This window comes from Charadrius vociferus, unplaced genomic scaffold, assembly GCF_000708025.1.
Source record: "Charadrius vociferus isolate BGI_N301 unplaced genomic scaffold, ASM70802v2 scaffold103, whole genome shotgun sequence".
NCBI classification, from domain to species: Eukaryota; Metazoa; Chordata; class Aves; order Charadriiformes; family Charadriidae; genus Charadrius; species Charadrius vociferus.
Genome location: NW_009648061.1, coordinates 3,561,793 through 3,580,765, shown reverse-complemented (window position 1 = coordinate 3,580,765; position 18,973 = coordinate 3,561,793). Strand labels below are relative to the sequence as shown.

General features: G+C 37.8%; 1 protein-coding gene across 1 annotated transcript in view; it reads right to left on the bottom strand.

The window, feature by feature from the left end:
• Nucleotides 1-963: 963 nt before the first annotated feature.
• CTNND2 (catenin (cadherin-associated protein), delta 2) overlaps nt 964-18,973 on the bottom strand; it is a 327,283-nt gene continuing 309,273 nt past the window's right edge. Inside the window, exons 14-17 of the mRNA XM_009883745.1 lie at nt 16,706-16,832; nt 12,417-12,548; nt 5,139-5,212; nt 964-2,165 (exon numbers count right to left, since the gene is read on the bottom strand). Coding sequence (XP_009882047.1) covers nt 1,905-2,165; nt 5,139-5,212; nt 12,417-12,548; nt 16,706-16,832 — 594 coding nt within the window. The 3' untranslated portion in view covers nt 964-1,904. The remainder of the gene's footprint in view (nt 2,166-5,138; nt 5,213-12,416; nt 12,549-16,705; nt 16,833-18,973) is intronic.

The window sequence follows — 18,973 nt, the reverse complement described above, 5'->3', positions numbered from 1 at the left end:
CAGGTGATGTTACGACTATTACAATGACGAATCACAGAAATGTTTGCAACCTAAAACAAATTCCTTAACTGTAATTTAAGCAATTTACAACTACGCCATTTGTGGTGGGTTTTATGCTGTGAAAACTGTATGCTGAACTGTTGCCTGAATCAAAGAAATGAAGAAATGTTAGATTCTTTTTTTTACTTCTGGAATCCCAAGAGCTAAGATGGATATGCCAGTACTTCTGGCCTCCTACCTTAGTTTCCTTTTCTATTTTTTAATTAAAATTTTTAAAAAAGAAATCTCTGTCCCTTACATTTTTTGTTTTTCAGGGTTTCAGTTTAAATGCACAGAAATGGTCGGTATCTTTCATATTTGAGGAATGTGTTTTGTGTGTCAGGTTTTCTTTTTGGTATGGGTAAAAATAAATGATTGTCCTAATGGTTCACGAGTTGGACTCTTCTGTAGCCCAAAGAGTTTGGAGACTCCAGACTTAAGTCTGTTGGGTCTTTGTTTTCCATTCCCTCTGGGAGATGGCAAGATCAAACTCTGCCTTCCTTGAGCACTTGCTGGTTGGTGGCTGAAGAGCAATGAAATTTCCTCAAGAGAAGATCAAGAGATGCTACTTCGAAGGAAATGGCACCTAAGGGTGAAGGAGTCAGTGAAAAAAAATCCGATAACCCCTTCCTTTGTGAGTATGTGGCCTAACGATTTTGAGTTGCTATCAATGGTTAAGAAAGCGAGTAAGAGAAAGCACATACTGGAGTTTCCACTGTTTAAAAAAACAGAAAATCAAACAAAAATTGAAGCTTGAACAAGGAAAACACTGGATGAAAAGAAATCTTACGCCACACAAACATGCACACTCAAACACACACACACACACGCACACAGAATACTATGCATACGTGGACACACACAAGTAAGAATGTGTATTTGTATGGTAGGTTCTTGGAAATAGACATTCTTAGCAAATATGGATGACAGATCAATTGTAATTTATTTTCTTTTAACACTGTATCATCATAAAGAAAACTGGTATAAATGAAAAAAATCTATTTCAAATATCTACATCTAAAATTTTAGGCAGTGAAAAAGCACTTTGTTGACAAGGAGTGTGGAATGATGAATGTTAATTGTTCAGAAACTGCTGAATGCCTTTTTTTTTAGTTGCCACAAACAAATCCACATATCAGAACGAACAATACTGCTAAATATTCCTTTTTGGGTTTTTTTTTGATTTTTTTTGATTTTTTTTTTGTTAAAACGCACCGGGGAAAAGAAAACAAAAAACTGGAAATTCATACATCTTTCAAAATTTGAAATTGAAGCAATATTTAGAACCATAGATGAAGAAACACTGTGGCATTGGTGTAATATACACAATGCTCTTGTTTTTTGTTTTTTTTTATCTGTAATGTACATCAAATACTTTACAACAATGCATTAACAAAAGGCAAGAAACATCTTGCTGTACAGAGGAAACCCCAAATGCAACTTGAAGCCTAGATTCACAATGAATGAGGATATTAAACAAAGTGTGAGAAGCTGTTCCCCATAAAGTATGTACGCTGCTCAGTTACTTGTGCTTAACTCTTGACCCACATCCACTGTCATGTTCTCCCTCTTTCCTTCAGCCACATTCAATATACAGCACTGAACTTTAGACTCTACAGGCCAACAATAAAGTTGCCCCACACTGTAAAATATATATATGTATACATATATTTCTTTCTAATTACTCCCAGGTTTAGCTTCCATATCTTTTAGCCTTCTAAAAAAATCTCTTAATTTTTTTCCATACTGGTTATCTGGGCCTTCCTATGGAACAGGCTTTGACAAACTAAATTTGCAGGAAAAAAAATGTCTTGTGGTATGCATGCACATGCACAGTTCCTGGAGCTTTTGTATCTGCCCAAGTCTCAAACCCAGGAGTCGGGAGAGGCTGGATAGTGGCTTGTTTCATAGTTAAGTTCACTATAGGGACGAGCAGCTGAATAGAAGTCGACGTAGTTGCCAGTTGACTTTAGTCCCAGGTGCATGTTGTATTCGCTTGCAGGTGGACGATGATGCACTTGGTCCTCAAAGAAGGACTCATCATAGTTTCTTGTTGAATTCTGAAACGGCTGATATGGTTCATAATCTTTTCTGCTGGGCTCCTGTGGAACTGGCTGTGTTGAAACCTGAAAGGCAGCAACACCCACAGCTTGTTAGATACAACCTATTGTGGGCAACAGGATGGGAGGAGGAGTAGTAAATCTCCCTCTATGATTATCATGCTGCAAATACAAGTTGTGTGTTATCTTAACGTCTGCTCAAGGTATTGCATGGTAGTAAATTAATTCCATAGCTTTGTCTTGTCATTACATTTCTTTACATTTATTTATTTAATATTATTATTAAATGCATTCATTATTTAATGTTATTGCTGCTAAAGATGCTGTTTCGCTTCACAAGTAGTACAAGCAGCGTAGCTTACTGTTACTTTCGTAACTATAAGCCGTGTATTACTTTCTGATTATTTTGCAGCTATGTAATGCAAACATTAGTGGGCAAAACTCAGCCTTGAAGAATTTGAATGGAAGTGATATACACTCCAAAGATGCTAAACATTTTGCAGCTCCCTTTGCCACAAGCGAGATTTAAAGTGACACCATATCCTTAAAAACCATTTATAGTCTCCAGGGAACTGACATGAGGAAATTTCAAGCTAAATGCCCTGAAATGTGTTCTTCTGCTACTGTTAAGCTGAACCGTCTTCTTACCACCTCCTCAACACTTCGTGCTGGCAACCTTGTGTTGTTGCTACACTCCAGTGAGCTGCCTTGAAGCTGAAATATTTATGATATGCAGAAAAAAAATCTCAGGCGGTCCCCTAACCTAAGTTTGGCATAAACTCTATTTCAGACAGCCCTAGCTAGTGTCTGTTTTTATAGTTGGAACACTACCTTTCACTCTATGCCACCTCTATTAGGTTTGGGCAGACTTTGTGACTGCAGAATGATATAGCCTTTCAATCCTCAAATGGTTGTTACTGGGAATATCGACGCTGAGATGTTGGTGTCAGAAGACTTTGTACATCCTGCTGACGCTGCAAGAGTCAGTAATGCTCCTTCGCGAAGAGAGGAACGGTTGTATTGCTATGTCCCAAACTCTGTAATACTCTTTCAAAACACGTCTGTATTGGAGTCTATGCGTAGAGTGCAAAAGGTGGTCTCTGTCCTTTAACAATCCTACAGGTGATCTTACAACACTGGGCCCAATATTAGCACAGCACAAAGGAGCATAACTACTCTAGCTTCTATTTCTAGTACCACTATCAAGGGGTGTAGGACCTTGAGCCCCTGGCTTCATTTCACATTTTCAAACACAGGTGTTTAATTTTGGACACGGAAAAAAAATTCTGTCCTAAGCAACCCATTTATACACCAAAAAGTTAGAGACGGTCAATTTTTCAGTAGAAAATAAGGGACTGAAGTAGTATATCTGGGTTCTTTTTAGCTGAAAACATTATTTCTGGTATGTCAGTCATAAACCTGACATTTCATTAAGAAAGCAAGTGGAAAAAGGTGGAAAATTGGTTTTGGTTTTTTTGGTGGCTCTTTTGTTTGTTTCCTTGTTTTGTTTTTGCTCAAACTGTCACCCCAAAAATCAAATTAGTTGATTCATGGCTGCAGTTAAGAGTGCACCTGCTCTTACAATGCCTCATTCTCTGAATTCTGTGTTAATTATAAGGGCTTCATCTCTTTAAATGCTATAAAAGCAGAAACACCTTCGTGCACTGAACTGGCTCACACAAAGAAGGAATATGGTGCACCACAGGAAATACTGCCTAATTAAAAAGCAAAATCAAAACCAGAAATGGGGGCACAGAATACCAGAAACTTTTTACCTTAAGTTTGTGGATTAAAACTGAAATATCTGTCTCTTAAATAGAAATTTCAGGTAATCTAGTAAAATTTTCACAGAAAAATCTTTTTTATCAATTTTACTAAATATTCATTTACCTGTCTGATACTACTAATAATCATTTTAAGTGCTTTCCTTAAATGGGTTTTCATCTCATTTCTCTACTTGAAAAATGCTGTCACTTTTGCATATGACGTAGAGAAGTTGCAAAAATATTAAGAGTTTGTGATAATGAAGTGTAAAGTGGCGTTACACATCACGATGAAACAAAAGCATATGGGTGCAGAAAAATGTCCGCTTCCCAGGGACTAAGGAAATACTACACTGGAAAAACCAGCTGTATGAATGTCACACGTGTCAATATTGCAACTTTTTCTGTGCGTGCATTAGCTTGACACCCATGCTGCCCATTACATTTTTGTGATGCCCACCTTATCCAGACATACCTATTGCCTTCTGGTTTTCAGGGACAGGACATTTTCAAAGATTCCCAAAGTTCTAGGCTGAATGGCTCAGGCCATAGACACATGAGAAAGTGTCCTTGCCAATGAAATGCTAGATTTTCTCTTGCCCGTGCCCCGATACATACATTAAAAAAACAGCTGAGCAAAACCCCTTGTTACAATCACACTTCTGGAGTGACTAAATGGCAAAACAGAGGGCTTTTACTACACTTTGAGTGTATTGTACACATCCCTGCAAAGCACACAGGGGGTTCCATCTCCAGGCCTGTTCGATACTTGAGTTTCTGCAAGGATGCCTTAGCACGGGAGCTGTGTGGTGTCAGCAGTGGTGTTCAGTTTTATGATGGCTATACTCAAGTAGTAAGATGTGACCGGACTTAACCAAATTCATTGGCACAGAACATCATGAGATACCAGGGACAGGAGAAGTGCCCATTAACATTACCTTGGCTTTTGTAGTCTGTGCCACACATATTCAAAACCTTAAAGGTCTCAAGCCCCCCTTGATTTCACTATGAGCTACAGGCTTGAACACCTTAGATAATTTTTGTGCATATGCTGTCATAACCTGTTGGATATTTTTGAAACTTGGGCTGAAGTTATCCATTAGCGTAAAGAAGGTAGCTTGTTTGAAGCCAGTGGAATTGCTAGCATTTGCGCAAGCAGATGACCCAGTTCCTCTAGTCTAGATTTATCAACCTTTTTGAGTTTCTTAGTTCCATACAAGGCGTTACACTGGTCGTTTGCCATCTGGAACAGTAACATTTTAGTCTCTGTACTCACCTGATTGTGTTTGATATCTTCAGCAGGTGCACCATACGAATTCCTGTACAAAGTTGAGATTCCAGTGTTCTGAGCTGGAGAGAGAAAAAAGGAAGGAAAAAGTAGGTTTACCAAACATACCTCTTTGGCCTCAAAATGAATTCTGAAGGCTTCATTAAATATCTTATACAGTGCCTGTTTCCCATACACAAAAATCTTTAAAAGCATCTGCAGACTTCTGTTTTCTCTTCCTCCCACTAAACAGTCATAATCTTTGCTTTGCCGTGCGTGCATGTACGTGGTAAACACATACTAATGGTTAACAGGCGTCGTGTCGTGTTCATACCGATCTTGTGCACTTCACATACAAATCAACAAAATAATTACATATACAGCCAGCATTCAGTAATATATTCCAGGTTATATATGGGATTTCATATCATGCATACATTAAACAGGTAACAGTTGTAAATATTGAGATGAAGAAATACATCATTTCTTTCACTTCAGTTGGATGATGTTACACCAAATCCTGGATTATTTATCCTACAGTGCTTTTACTATATGGTGAAATTATTCATGGGAAAAGTGATTAAATGCAACTGAAAAATGAGTTATGTGAAAAAGCAGCATGTAGTTATACTGAAGAGGTCTTGCCAAGATAGTCTCAAATCGACGAACTACTGCCACTTTCTTCTCAGACGTCCTACTACTAAAATGCATGGACAAAACTGAGCTGAGTATGAAATTAGAAGTAATTCTAAAGACAAGGATAAAAACATACAGTTTTGCAAAAATTTATTTCCCACACTGCCCCAACAAAACACATAAAAAAGCTAAGGATTTTCACTGCAAGGCTGATGTCACTGATCACTGATTTGGCTATCCAGCTGAAGGTTAGTTTGCTGGCAGAACTGGAACGATTGTAGTTATTTCTCATATTGGAAAGAATATGAGGGTAGTATTTTGTGAGGCTGCTGCACTCTCTTCTTACTGGGCATGTGTTACTAACTTTCCACATGTTATAACCAATGGTTTGATGCTGTCATGAGGACTCTCATTATAAAAGTACGAGCCTGCAATAAAAATTGAGTAGCTGTGAATCACAGTCATCAGTGGAATTGAAACATGTTGCTCATGCAACTTCTCTCAGGTCTCTGTGCAGTGGTATAAAACCTGGAGGCACCAAGAGTTGCTTTTAATACCATCTCAAGTCCAAACCTTTGAGGGTGAGGACTGAGCATCAGAGCCGAGCGCTGGGTATGGGATCCATGCTAGCCACGTCACTAAGAAGAACCACAGTTACTGAAGAAGTAACCACTCTTTCTTCCTTTGACAACATGCTTGCATGGACCCCAGCGTGTGCAACTGCCTTTATCTCTCCCCCAGCCATCGCACCCTCTACGGAGAAAGGAATGGCATGGTCTTCAGTCAAAGCTGACTGTAATACCCCAATTTTGATCTTCACATCTGCCACATGTTCCATGCTGAAGGTACAGTTTTTGTCCAGTTTGGTGGACTGCTCCTTATTGCTGCTTTACAGATCTCAGATGGTGTTCTTAAAGATCTTCAGCATGTTCTTGAAACAGGATATTATATGGTGGGGTGATGAGCCCTAACAGCTGGAAAAAGAGTTTTTTTCACTTGACAACCATTAACTATTAGGGGTCAAAAAACTCTTGTTTCTTGAAGAGCTGGATGCAGTTACTGAGATAGTGCGTAGTCCTGTGTAGGAAACAGGGAAGAGCTCTGGATGTCTCCAAGGAGTGCAGCAGGATCTTTTCTGTGAAGGTGGGAAGAATACAAACCCTAGTAACAGATGATGGTTGGTCTTTTCCAGTGGTAGGTACTCTTAATTCTGCCTGTGTTCCAATAGGCGGTAACAGATGGAAATAATGACTGCTTGAGTAGTTTTTCTTTGGCCATAGATGTTAGTGTTGAAAGGCTGATCTGCAGAGGTTCTCTCTGCTCAGGCTGCATTTTGTGACCAAACTTGAGTGATGTGTGAGACTTGACTGTTATTTCAGTGGTTTTTATATTCCAGCTGCATCCTCTGCATTGGTGTTTGAAACTCTCCCCCCTGATGACAGTCTTTGGTATTAGAGGAGTCTGCATCAGCATTGCTATTTACGGTGCGTCTCATGATGGCATGGCACTCATTAGTGCAACTACCAGATCTTTCCTTGATACTGTCTTTTTTATGCTGTTTTTCTGAGTTTTTTGCTTGCCCAACAAAGTGCTAGAAGAAGTTGTTATACGCGTTCCTCTTCTCAAGGTCTAAAGATACTCTGAGCTAGTGTTTCAGCTACCCATTTTGTGAAGTGCAACTTCTTGAAAAAAATGAAAGTGATATTCAATGTCTTGGACTCTCATAAATAGGGGAAGAACTTCTTGAACCATTTTTTCTTTTTTTTTCATGTATATAAATTGCAAGACAAGCAAGGTTGAAGTTTCACACAAGCAAGTTTTCCGTCAGGCATGACCGAACATATTCAGTCCAGACAGGAGAATACTGTTCATGGTTGGTTGACGTCAAGAATAAAAGATTGGTATATGGTACAACATCTAAAGGTTTTATGAAGAATCTAATGAAAAACAGCAGACTGGAAACATGCTAATTTATATGTTGATACTACGGGCAATCAGAGAGACTTTAAGGAGGGTCATGACCTATCCATCTTTTCACAGGTAAATAAAAAGGCACATGGTACACATGTGCCACTAATAGCACACTAATGTGCTCAGAATTGTCACATACCAGATTGAAGACTTACAGTCTCCCAGATCACATATTCTGCGATGGAAAATGGATAGTATCAGCTTATGAGAATAGCTGCAAGGTCTGCTTTGCTGATTTCACTGCACTGATGTGGACACAAATTCACAAGTTAAAAATGAAAAAAAAAAACCTATTAGTATTCTTTTCTTAATGAAATAAAAACAATGACACATCAAATGCTTGGAAATGAATGCCAAGAGTTCAAGAACAAGAAATCTTGGCTTAGTCTAGCTGGGAGGCTGAGATAATTCTGTCTCTGGAGGAAATGTAAGTCAAGCAATGTAGCTGCCAGCGATGCATGCAGCCCCGCTCTGGTACCTGCTTCTGAACACGCAGGCGGCATCCCTGGGAACTCCATTCCCGCTCTGCCATGCTTCAGTGAGCAGTTGACTCTTGCTGTCCAAAAGCAGAGGGCAAATATAAAAGAAAGAAGGGAGAGAATGAGCTAGATGAATGGACGGATATTGTGTGGTTAGTATCTGATTTTTGCTGTTAATTTTGTATACGTACCACCATAATAAAATTATCAAACAGAGAGAAAGAGAGGTTAATAATTTTCTTTTTTAAAACATGGCAAGAGAAGGGAAAGGGGTACAAGGAGTAAGAGATGGAGATTTTCCAGCAGCCACACTTCTTTACAGGGATGTGGGAATTGTAGCTGCAGATGAAATGATCGAGGAGTGATGAGTGTGTGTGTATTTTATGCAGTATCTCAACATCAGTACATGATAGTACTGAAGAGGTCCTTTTTACTAGGCAAAATTGTGAAGGTTCTAAAACGAGTACTATGATCAACCTGCAGTACTTTGTGGTTGCACTGCATAAAAATTATAGGAAAATACCTTTCTTTTTTTTCCCCTGTTTAGTTTTCAAGGTGATACTGGTTAAAAAAAAAATCATATAGTACCCCACAGCAATTTTCTGCAAAGCTGACAACAGCTTTGAAAATCATGTCACTCAGTAGTTTATGTGACAAAGATATTACTGACCGAAGCCATCTCCATATATCCCAGTCACCTGATTCATGGTTTAACATTCAGCTTTCAGTTCTTATAAGTACTTATTCTAAGCGTATTTACAGACACTTTGAAATAACACAGTGCTAGCCTTTTGCCTTCACAAACACCAAGTGATAGTAAGAAAGGAAAGCTCGGCTCCCCAGGTAGTCATCCTTATCTGGTATTGTATAACCTGCTTTTCCTGCTATAAGCAGTAGGACTTAATTTTCTAAAATTTAGTCCAAGACAGTAAAGGAAAATGCTTCTGTGCCTCACAAACCTCAGCTAATAGAGATCATTACCTGTCACTACCCCTGCCACCTTCCTGCACAGTGAAAGATGAAGTAAGGGCATGAGAAAAGATTACAGTACGTTATGGTTTCTTAAAGTAATAGTAAGTTCAAGTAGCCCGAGTATCTGTAGCTATTGTAACAGATGAGGGTGGTTGGTTGTGTTCTGATGTACAGGGACTTGCAAGTAAGTTTTAATAACAAAAGTATAGATGATTGATTCTTGATAACCAAAAAGAAAGTAAATTCATCAGAAGGTGTTTCTGCTGGTGGAAGTGAGGGCACAAGGTGCAGACTGTGATGCACGTATTCATTCAGTAAGGGAACTAACAAAGTAAAAGAAACTTTAGAGTAGCAGTCCCATGATAGTATACAGTAACCTTATCTTCCCTGTTCTGAAGGAAAACACCATGGCATAAATAACGTTATCACATGCACATATAGTTCCTGTTTTTTTTTTAAAGGCATGTAATAGTTTTTGTCTTAAAAATATACTTTAGGTGATAAAATTTTATTATCGGTTATTATTTTCTACAGAGAACAGAAGATGGATAGTAAATAAACAAGGCATCATAAACCTGTGAAGGGAAGAGGGCAATGAGAACTTTGATATTGTTCCTCTATTTTTTAGCTGTCCTTGTGAAATCAATATAAGTTATCATCTTCAGCCAAACTGTTTACTTCATAAACTCTCCATTCTTCCCAGAGGTTTCCTGACAACTCCCCACAATGGCAAGAAGCCAACATTTCTACCTCGAAAATCCATCAAAAAACCTTCATTTCAGTCCCAGCCAAGAGGTCATAAAATTTTTGAACTATAAACTGAGAAGAGCTTTGGAGAAGAGCATGGAGACAGTTGTGGATAAATTGGGACTTCAGCTGTGGCTCTACATTCTGTGTAAGTCAAAGAAAGCTTTGTGTAATACATCAGTTTGGCACAAAATACAAGAGCAGCTCAAAATATGTATACGCCAGGTGGAACCTGAAAAAACATCTATCTAAGTCCCATAGGCCCTGTAGATGTATTGGCTGCAATGCATTGTCTGATGCACAAAATGAAATACAGGCATTCGCTACATGAACTTATATTATACCATCCAAGTAAAGTCAAAGTGTCTCACAATTAAAATCACAAATAATGATTTCACATTGTTCTTTAATGAAATATTTATTTTATGAGCTACAAATATGTCACACAAATTCCATGTTGAATGTTGACGAGTAAGACTCCTTCTAACTGTCACTTTCTTGTATTCTTAAAATGGTGCTTAATTTAAGCTCAGACCAAATGAGCAGATATTTGGTGACCTGAAAGAGAGAGAAAGTGACTTGTTAATTTCATATTCATTTGTACAATGGTCATGTAAGATTGCGAAATATTATTAAACTTCTCACTTTGATATTGGTTTTGATTTTTCTCACTGAGCTCAGTAGCTGGAAAAATAGTCAATAGCTGAGCATGAGGCTGAGAGTTTCGAGTTTCCTTACTAAAAGCCCACCCAGAAGATCAATAAGAACAGACAAAATACAAGCAGGTATTAAAGGAAAACACGATGCAAAAATCAAAGTGAAGCAAAGGTTGCTGGGGAAGTACAAACCTCATGATCTGAAAATTATATTGAAAGAGAAAGGAAACAAGGGAAAGAGGAATGGGAGAAGAAAAACACTATAGTAAAAAGACAAAATGAAAAGGGATGGGGAAAAGAAAACCCCTTTTTTTTTAAGGTGTGGAGAGAGACAAGACTATCTGCAAGGAAACACAGATCTTCCACACAGAAACTCTTTTTTTGTCAACCTTCTGATATAATTTGGTAGTCTATATTTGCAGATAGAGCTAGAACAAAATACTAATATTTCTGCCTTTTCAGCCAGCTGCTCTTACTCCTGAGATTCCCTCTTCATGGAACCTTGACAAAGTGGTGAAAAAATCGCAGTCCTGTCCTTCACAATCACACAAGTAAGGACCACTGAAGTGTTTTAGAGAACCACCTTGTGCAGTGACTATGAAACACTCAAAATACTAGACACATAAAATGCAGTACCTTGACTGAATCTGCTGCAATCTCATGTAGCACCCTGCAGATGCCGTTCAGGACACTCCGCATTTCTGTGGTTTCCAAATGCTCTTCACCGTCATTCCTCTTCTTCAGATTTTCGTGTTCACAGTAATTAATGTTCCATACTGCATTTTCACACAAATTCACAGGCTGGCCTTTAGGTTTTGATTACACAATAGTGTATAACACTGTAGATGTAGTATGAGTACCATCATATCCTAAATACGGTCTTGAAAGCTAGTGTGGATGGCCTGATGCTGAGTCAGCATGCTACTGGTGTCCCCAGTGAGCTAAGGAACACAAAGACAGCCCATTCTTGCACCCTCTGAGCAAGACCCTCTACAGAGGGCATGGGAAAAGGTAAAAGGCATTCGGAAAGTGCAGAGTGACTCCTCACTGTGATTTTTTGGTTGCCCCGAGGTAGCATTTGGAGGAGAGGACACCATGATGCTCGGCACTGTATAAATGTACGAAAATGTTCAACAGAGGTTATATAAGCCTGTGCAATGATGATGGAGACCAACACGTATTTTGCAAGATAATTAACAAAGAGGTGCAGGCACTAGGCAAAGCACTCAAAATCTTATAATTACTGGAATGCTAACAGGTTAATGAGCTCACTACGGGAAAGAAGCCTTCAGTCAAATCTGCAATAGATGCCATAACATACACAGAGAAAATTGTTCTGTTTACATCAACCCAGCTGAGAAAGTAACTGAGATAGACTTTACAAACTGCTACTGAATTTCCTAGGAATGACTGATATGCAAAATAAACTAACTGGTCCCAGAAAGCCATTTCCTGCAAAAGACAGATGTTATGGATCGCCGCACACCCTCAACCATTGTCATGCTTCAGAAACAACACTAGTTAATACAAGGTGGACTTACTTACTTCCTTCTGAAATGAAAACTAACTCAAAATTAAAAAGAGATGTAAAATTGCACTTAGAGTCTTTCCTCTGGAGAAACCTGGTCTTTTTAAATCATTTTCACATAGCATTGTATTCATTAAGATCAAATATTTCTTCAGTTGTATTTCTCAAGGTGGCTAAAACTTTGGAATCAACCAAAGCAGGCTGACTCTTCTCTATAGCACAGTAAACCCAGCCAAGCCTATAAAATCAGCGGTCTCTCACAGCTGATTTAAAATATGCTATGCAAGCATAGTCTCACCTGTCATGGTGTCTTTCCTAGAAGTGTGTTCTCCCTTATTTCCATGGTATGTGGCGTTTGTTCCAGTTGATTCATAGTCTGTTTTTCTTTCTTTTAGGCTGATCATTTCCCGGGGTGAGGCTGGGGCACTTGCTAGATCATAAAAATGGATTTATTTTTTCTTGCCACATATGACTGAATGTAGTGCTTATCTCTAGAGTAAACATTTTAGTAAAGTTTGTATTTGTTAGCATCCTAACATTAAGCTGTTTGAAGAAACACTACCCCATTACAGAAGAAAATAAAAGGTGCTCTTATTTCAAATACAGGACAAATGTGTTCATGGGACAATCAACTCCAAACATCATTTTCTCTCTGAACGTTTTACTTTTTTCACTTACACTCAACATCTAAGATGACCATTAAGAAAAAAGTACAATAATAATTATTTTCTTCTTCCCCTTTAGCTTTTTAATTCCTTTATCTTGCCAAAACTTTCTGGTATAGGCCATTTTTTTCTCAAAATGGTTAATTTATTTCCGTTGAAAAGACCGTTAAATTTCAACTGTGTGGCAAAACCCTTAGAAAACGGTTTCCTCCCTTCTCTGTTGAAAACAAACCCATTAAATGATTCTAACAGGGACAGGAAGAAAAGAAAGGTGCTTTTCATACAAAACATACAGCAAAGAATGCCTAACATTTAAAGGTAACTCGAATAATTTAAATATCTATGTATGAACAACTACCATTAAAACAACTGTTACTTTAGGTTATCATTAAAACTAAATCCTTCATTGCTGATACTCGTGCTATGTCTAAAAGGAGAAAAGTACAAGGTGACGAGGAGAACTGGGTTTGTACTTGATTCTCACGTGCTGGAAAATGTGAAGGTAATCACTGGCACTGATCACGAAGACTTAGAGCTTGTGATGCTTAGGAAAAGGAGAAAAGCAGAGGGAAAAATAATGGCTTTCAAATAAACTGACTTCAACATATTCAGGCGTTGGTAGATACAGTGCACTTCCCCTGTTGTGGAAGGCAGCAGGGGAAGGAGTACAAGGTGAGTGGCAGAGCACCCCAGAGCCTCGTGAAGCCACAGTGGTACCAAAATAATCACAGTGCTGGTGTTTATTTCCACTCCCTCCCCTGCCTCCACCCAGATATCTGATATGTCAAAAGAACCTCAAAAGCAGTAACAATGCCCTTGCTTTAAAAAAAGGGGAAGAAAATATTTTAAAAACGTAAGACAAGCTCATTTGTGAAGCTTGATCATGAGTTACATCTTTCTACATCTCTAAACTATGTTACATTTTTTATTTTTTTATTTAAGGAGTAGGGAAGCACTTGTACTTAATTAAGGAGTAGGGTAGCACAAGTGATGTTGAATTCTGCTTAGATTGGTTCTGCTGGCCCTGGCCTCTGAATTTACAGAGCAAATGTGGGACAGATGTTTTTTCTTATGAAGCCATTAAAATTGGGGATTGCTTTTAAATTGCTTGCCAATAGTGATGTAATTCTAAAGCTGATAATCCAGCAGATATAAAGAAACATGACATTATATTACCAAATCAGCTAATGGCAACTTGAGACTAATAGGGAACAAACCAGAATACAAACCTTGAAAAAGTTGCTAACATGGGGATGCATTTTGTTTCAAATACTCTGGTAATGCTTTTAAGCACTCTGGTGTTTTGAACAAAATTGACTGATAAAGACAAAACCATCTCTCTCTGCTCCCTGGGGGAATTATCTCTCTCCTTCCATGTGAGAACAACTGCCTTCTGGCAAGTGTTAAAATCCAGAAGTGCCCTCTTTCAGAGATTTTACTGGAAGCAGACATAAAATTATTGGTTGACGTTAGACTGAAAAGTGATATCAAGGCTTTCTGCTCTTATTCTTAAAGAACACAGAAAAGAAGACAGAGCTCTCTATGCTAGTTAAAGCATCTTATCACCAAGCCCTAGGGATGGATGGCACATTGTGAGTTCATTTACTTCAACTCTTTACCCCAAGGTAGGATCCAGCATACCACAATAATTCTTGACAGATTTTCATCTAAAACTAAAGATCTCTAATGACAGAGACCACATAACTGCTCCAAGCAGTCTGTTTCAGTGCTTTGTTTCCCTACTGTTCCCTGATGTCTAGCTTGACTCCTTGCTGCTCATTATTTGCATTTGTCTGCTATGAAAACAGAGAAAGTTCATGCCATTCCTATTTGTAGCTGGCTGTTACGTGCTTGAATACTCGATGCCTACCTCTGCCCACTGCCCCCATCTCGTGTCTCTCTTATTTGAGTTAAACAATTACAGTCTATTCAATGTATCCTCAGATCCTGATTTCTCCATCTCCTGATTCATGTTTGCAACTGACAAAAACGCCTAAATCATTTCGGAAGAACTTTTGTCTAGCCAGAGGTTCTCCTTATAATTTACTTGTGAAGGACTGGATCTTTTTTCCCTTTGGACAGTATCTCCAATTTCTCAGGATCGCTCTGAATTCCAATAATGCCCTTCAAGGTACATGAGTTTCTCCCAGGTTTATGTCACCTGCAAAGGTAATAGGCATTCTTTGTATATTATTCGGGCCGTTCACGAAAGCACTGAAGAGTACTGGGCCCAAGGCAAACGTCCAAGCAAAGCGTTCTTCCATTTTGGCAATAAACAATACCCATTCTTTGCGAATGATTTTCAGACAGTTTTGTGTTTACCACACACAACATTTTCTGGACTGTTTGTTAGCTTGCCCTAGAGCTTGCCTATAAAAATCTTGTTGAAAGAGTCTTACTGATTACAGTAGATTTCGTTTATTGACTATTCTTTCCACACAGCATTTTAAGTATGTTGTAACAAGAATTCAGGTGGATTTTGTAAGAACAAATTCTATTGAACCAATGTTTGGATTTGATATGGATACTATCGGACAGACAGTAACTTAAACTACTATGTAGAAATAGGTACTCCTAGAGTTAAGCAGTATCTTATGTTCCTACTATCTTTGAGGTGCTCAGACTGTGATTATTTGTTCCAGCAATTTTCTAGAATGAAGTTGAGCTGATTGGTCTGTAATTACATGGGCTCCTCTTCCTTCAGAAACAGCCACTATATTTGTCCTTTTCCAATCTTATGGTAACTGACGATGTCAGTAAGATTTAATAAAAAAATTAAGTATGTTCTTTAAGCAATAGAGTAACAGAAGTAAGGAGACAGTTCTGACAAGAGACAGAACTAAGATCTCAGGGCCAGACATTTCAAGTGCCTTGCACTTACAGTCAAAATAAGATTTTGGAGAAGAAAAAAGGGAACAAGAGCCCTTTATGGACTTGTGTAATGACAGACTTTGAAAACTGAATAGCAGCTTTCACTGAACTTCTGGCTATATTTTCGAATTTCCTCTGTGGTTGTTCTGCAGGACTAAGAGGCAGCTTCTATATAATTAACAAAACAATTTTCTTAAAAACAAAAACTATGGTACAATGCTGATGGCAATAACCAGTTTGGCCAATTTTAATCCTAAACTCTTGGTATACCTATGAATGACAGCATTTTATTGAACAAGTAGTAGAAAGCACATTGAAAGGCTGGCTTTTTTACTCTGTTTATCATAGGAGATTTTCACTGGGAATAGTTTTATCTAGCCAAGGTATGTTCTACCTTAGAATAAGATGAGGGGAAAATGCCCATATTTCTGAACAGAAAAATTAATTAACACTGAGGCAGAAGTTGAGATACTTAACATTAATTCATTGTATGGATCATACAGAATTAATGATAGCTGGTGTAAATATGCCATCAACACTACATGAAGAGTTGTAGTCAATCTTTTGTGAAATTTACATATGCATGTGCATGCACACTTATATACACATACACATGTACTCAGAATAAAAGCTGACAAAAAGTAATGTGGATCCTTCAACTTCTGCTATGTGTGCAGGGTGGTCATAAACAACATTGTGTTTTTCATTACTAGCTAAATGAGTACCAGAATTTCCTCACGCTACAAATGGACACCATTGCTCCGAGATCTAGTCAGGTAATCCAGATTAGGAAAACACTATGTGAGAATGCATAACAAAAACTTATGGAATATTCCTCCTGCTGTAAGACTTTACCAGGTGTTAATAAAAAAAAAAAAAAATTCATGTTTTCAACAGGGAATTTAGGTAAGAGTAAAAAATATATTTTGTGCCCTTCCACCATTGTTAACAACAAATCCGGATACCAGTGACAGTGCTTAAAGAAGGAAAATGACAGTGATGGATTACGTCTGTCTCTGTCTTTACTTCAGTCCTGAAAGCCTGGTCTTACCTGAGCGGTTGTTAGGAGACATGCGCACGGGAGAGATGGAGGGCGTGCGTGATGAAGAGTACGGTCTTTGCCGATCCCTTTCTATTGTTGAAGATGAGGCTACAAAGTGATACTGTGACCATCCATCCTGCAACATCAAATATTGCGACAGCAGTCAGTGAAAATGCCACACAGTTCACTATTTTAAGTACAGAGTATTTTCTTGTAGTGTTTTCACACAAGTGGGCTACTATCTTTTCCCTGCCACTGGGTGGCAAATATTCTTAGCAGTGCGGGATACGATGTGCTGACTGTACTGACGTGCCAGGAGAAAAATTAAAATGCAGAAAGTTCTGTAAAACAACACATTTCAGAAAGACTCAAATTATGAAAAAACTGAACAACTTTTTAGGGTATTTAATAGTTCTGTCCTTTTCAATGCTTCTATTTTCACATTGCAAATGGCATTCTGACTATGAAAATATTCCAAATCACTTGTCTTCACAGAGAAATTCAGTTTTTCCTTTAAACCATTTCTATCTTATATGGAAACTTTGGAGTAAGTAGATGGGGAAGCTGCAGGATTATCAAAATTACTGTAACTATTTGGGTATCTGTATTCTAGTTATATAAACTGCCCATTTGTTCACGTGTGAGAGAAAAAGAATTAATGCATTTTCCTTGTTGTATTTTTCTCCAAGATGTACAGAAAGAAATTCTATTCCTTCTATTTAAAACTGTAGCAATGGTGATGTATTTAAAAAAAAAAAAGAAACAAAGTAATACAAACACAAGAAACATCTATTTCAAAAATAAAAAGGGGAGTTTTAATAATTCATGTTTTGTTCCTGTACCATAATATAATGGAATAATCGAAAATAATGTATTTTACATTTTTAAAAGGATATTAAAAATATTTTTGAAAGTATCATGAGAAAATAAATTTGACTTTTGCTAGCACTCTTATTAACTGACAGTATTTCAAATGTCTTAAAATATTGATACATTTTAACGGTATTTATCGCTGCTTGATGTTAAATATAAATCAGTAACTCAGAGTTTTTCCAGTCTCGCACTGAAGGCATAAGCCTTTTAAAAATGCCTACTTTCTGTTGGGCTCAGTGGAAATCGAGTCAACCCCCTAACACGGTGCTAAACAAAATTTTTGCAATGAAATGCTGAATAAAACCGAACACAATATAATATTACCAAAAACCAGCTGGACTTTTCCTCTTGCTTACAGAAGAATCATTTTCCATTGGGATAGTAAATATTCCTACCTCCTACCTCAGGCTACTCAAAGCATCCAACCCTGAATCCCCCCTCCCTTCCCCCCTCATCCTCTGCCTTTGCCCAAGGCATCTCTCCCACTTTGTTCCCTCCACAGAAACCACAGGCACCTGGCTCTCAGAACTGCAAGAGAAAATGGCCTGAAAATCCCCCTTCTGCTAAACTTTGAAGAAAGAGAACTCAGCAAGAGTGTGACACTTTCTCTTTCAAAAACAGCAGGAGAAAAGAGGATGCTTATACTTGACACAGAGGGAAATGTTGTAAGTAAATTAGGATAGACAGATGTGTCACCTAACTACAGATTCTGAATGTCTGTCCTCCTTACATAACACATTTGTATAAACATGCGTATATCTCAGTCATCATTTCAAAGGCAAAAAAAAAAAGAAAGAGTGAAGACTGGGCCACGGTTTTCATAGCAGTCATGACTTTCCCTAGAGTTGATAGTGAGCGTTTGTCCACAGAGGTCACTCATGTTTAGCACACTTCATTGATCTGCACCTCATATTTCATGAATGTCATATAAGAAAATATAAGGAAGAAAAACAATAAAAAATAGTAAGAGTAACTTGAAAAAAATAAATAGTTAATTTTTCATACCATTTGCTTAAACCAAAAGTTTCTATATCCAACTTGTCATTTCCACCAAGCAGCTTCTACACAAGCTGCATCCTCCAACCTAGAGGATCAAACAGAACGCAAACACAACCATCTGTAAAGCCCTAACTTCTTAATGTTAAATCAAATTGGAAATTATTAAAAACTTTTTCAATATCTCTCTATATATCTATAGATGTAATGCATATATATATTTAAAAATAACTAAGTTTATCATTATAATGAATAGGTTAAGTACAATAATCTTATCTAAGCACCAAGACTGTAAATAACATACATAGCATTATTTTTACATCTCCCATTAATAATAACTTGCACTGTCATTTCTCTACAATAAAAAGGAAGTAGGAAATGTGAGAAGCCCATGACTTTATCCTGCTG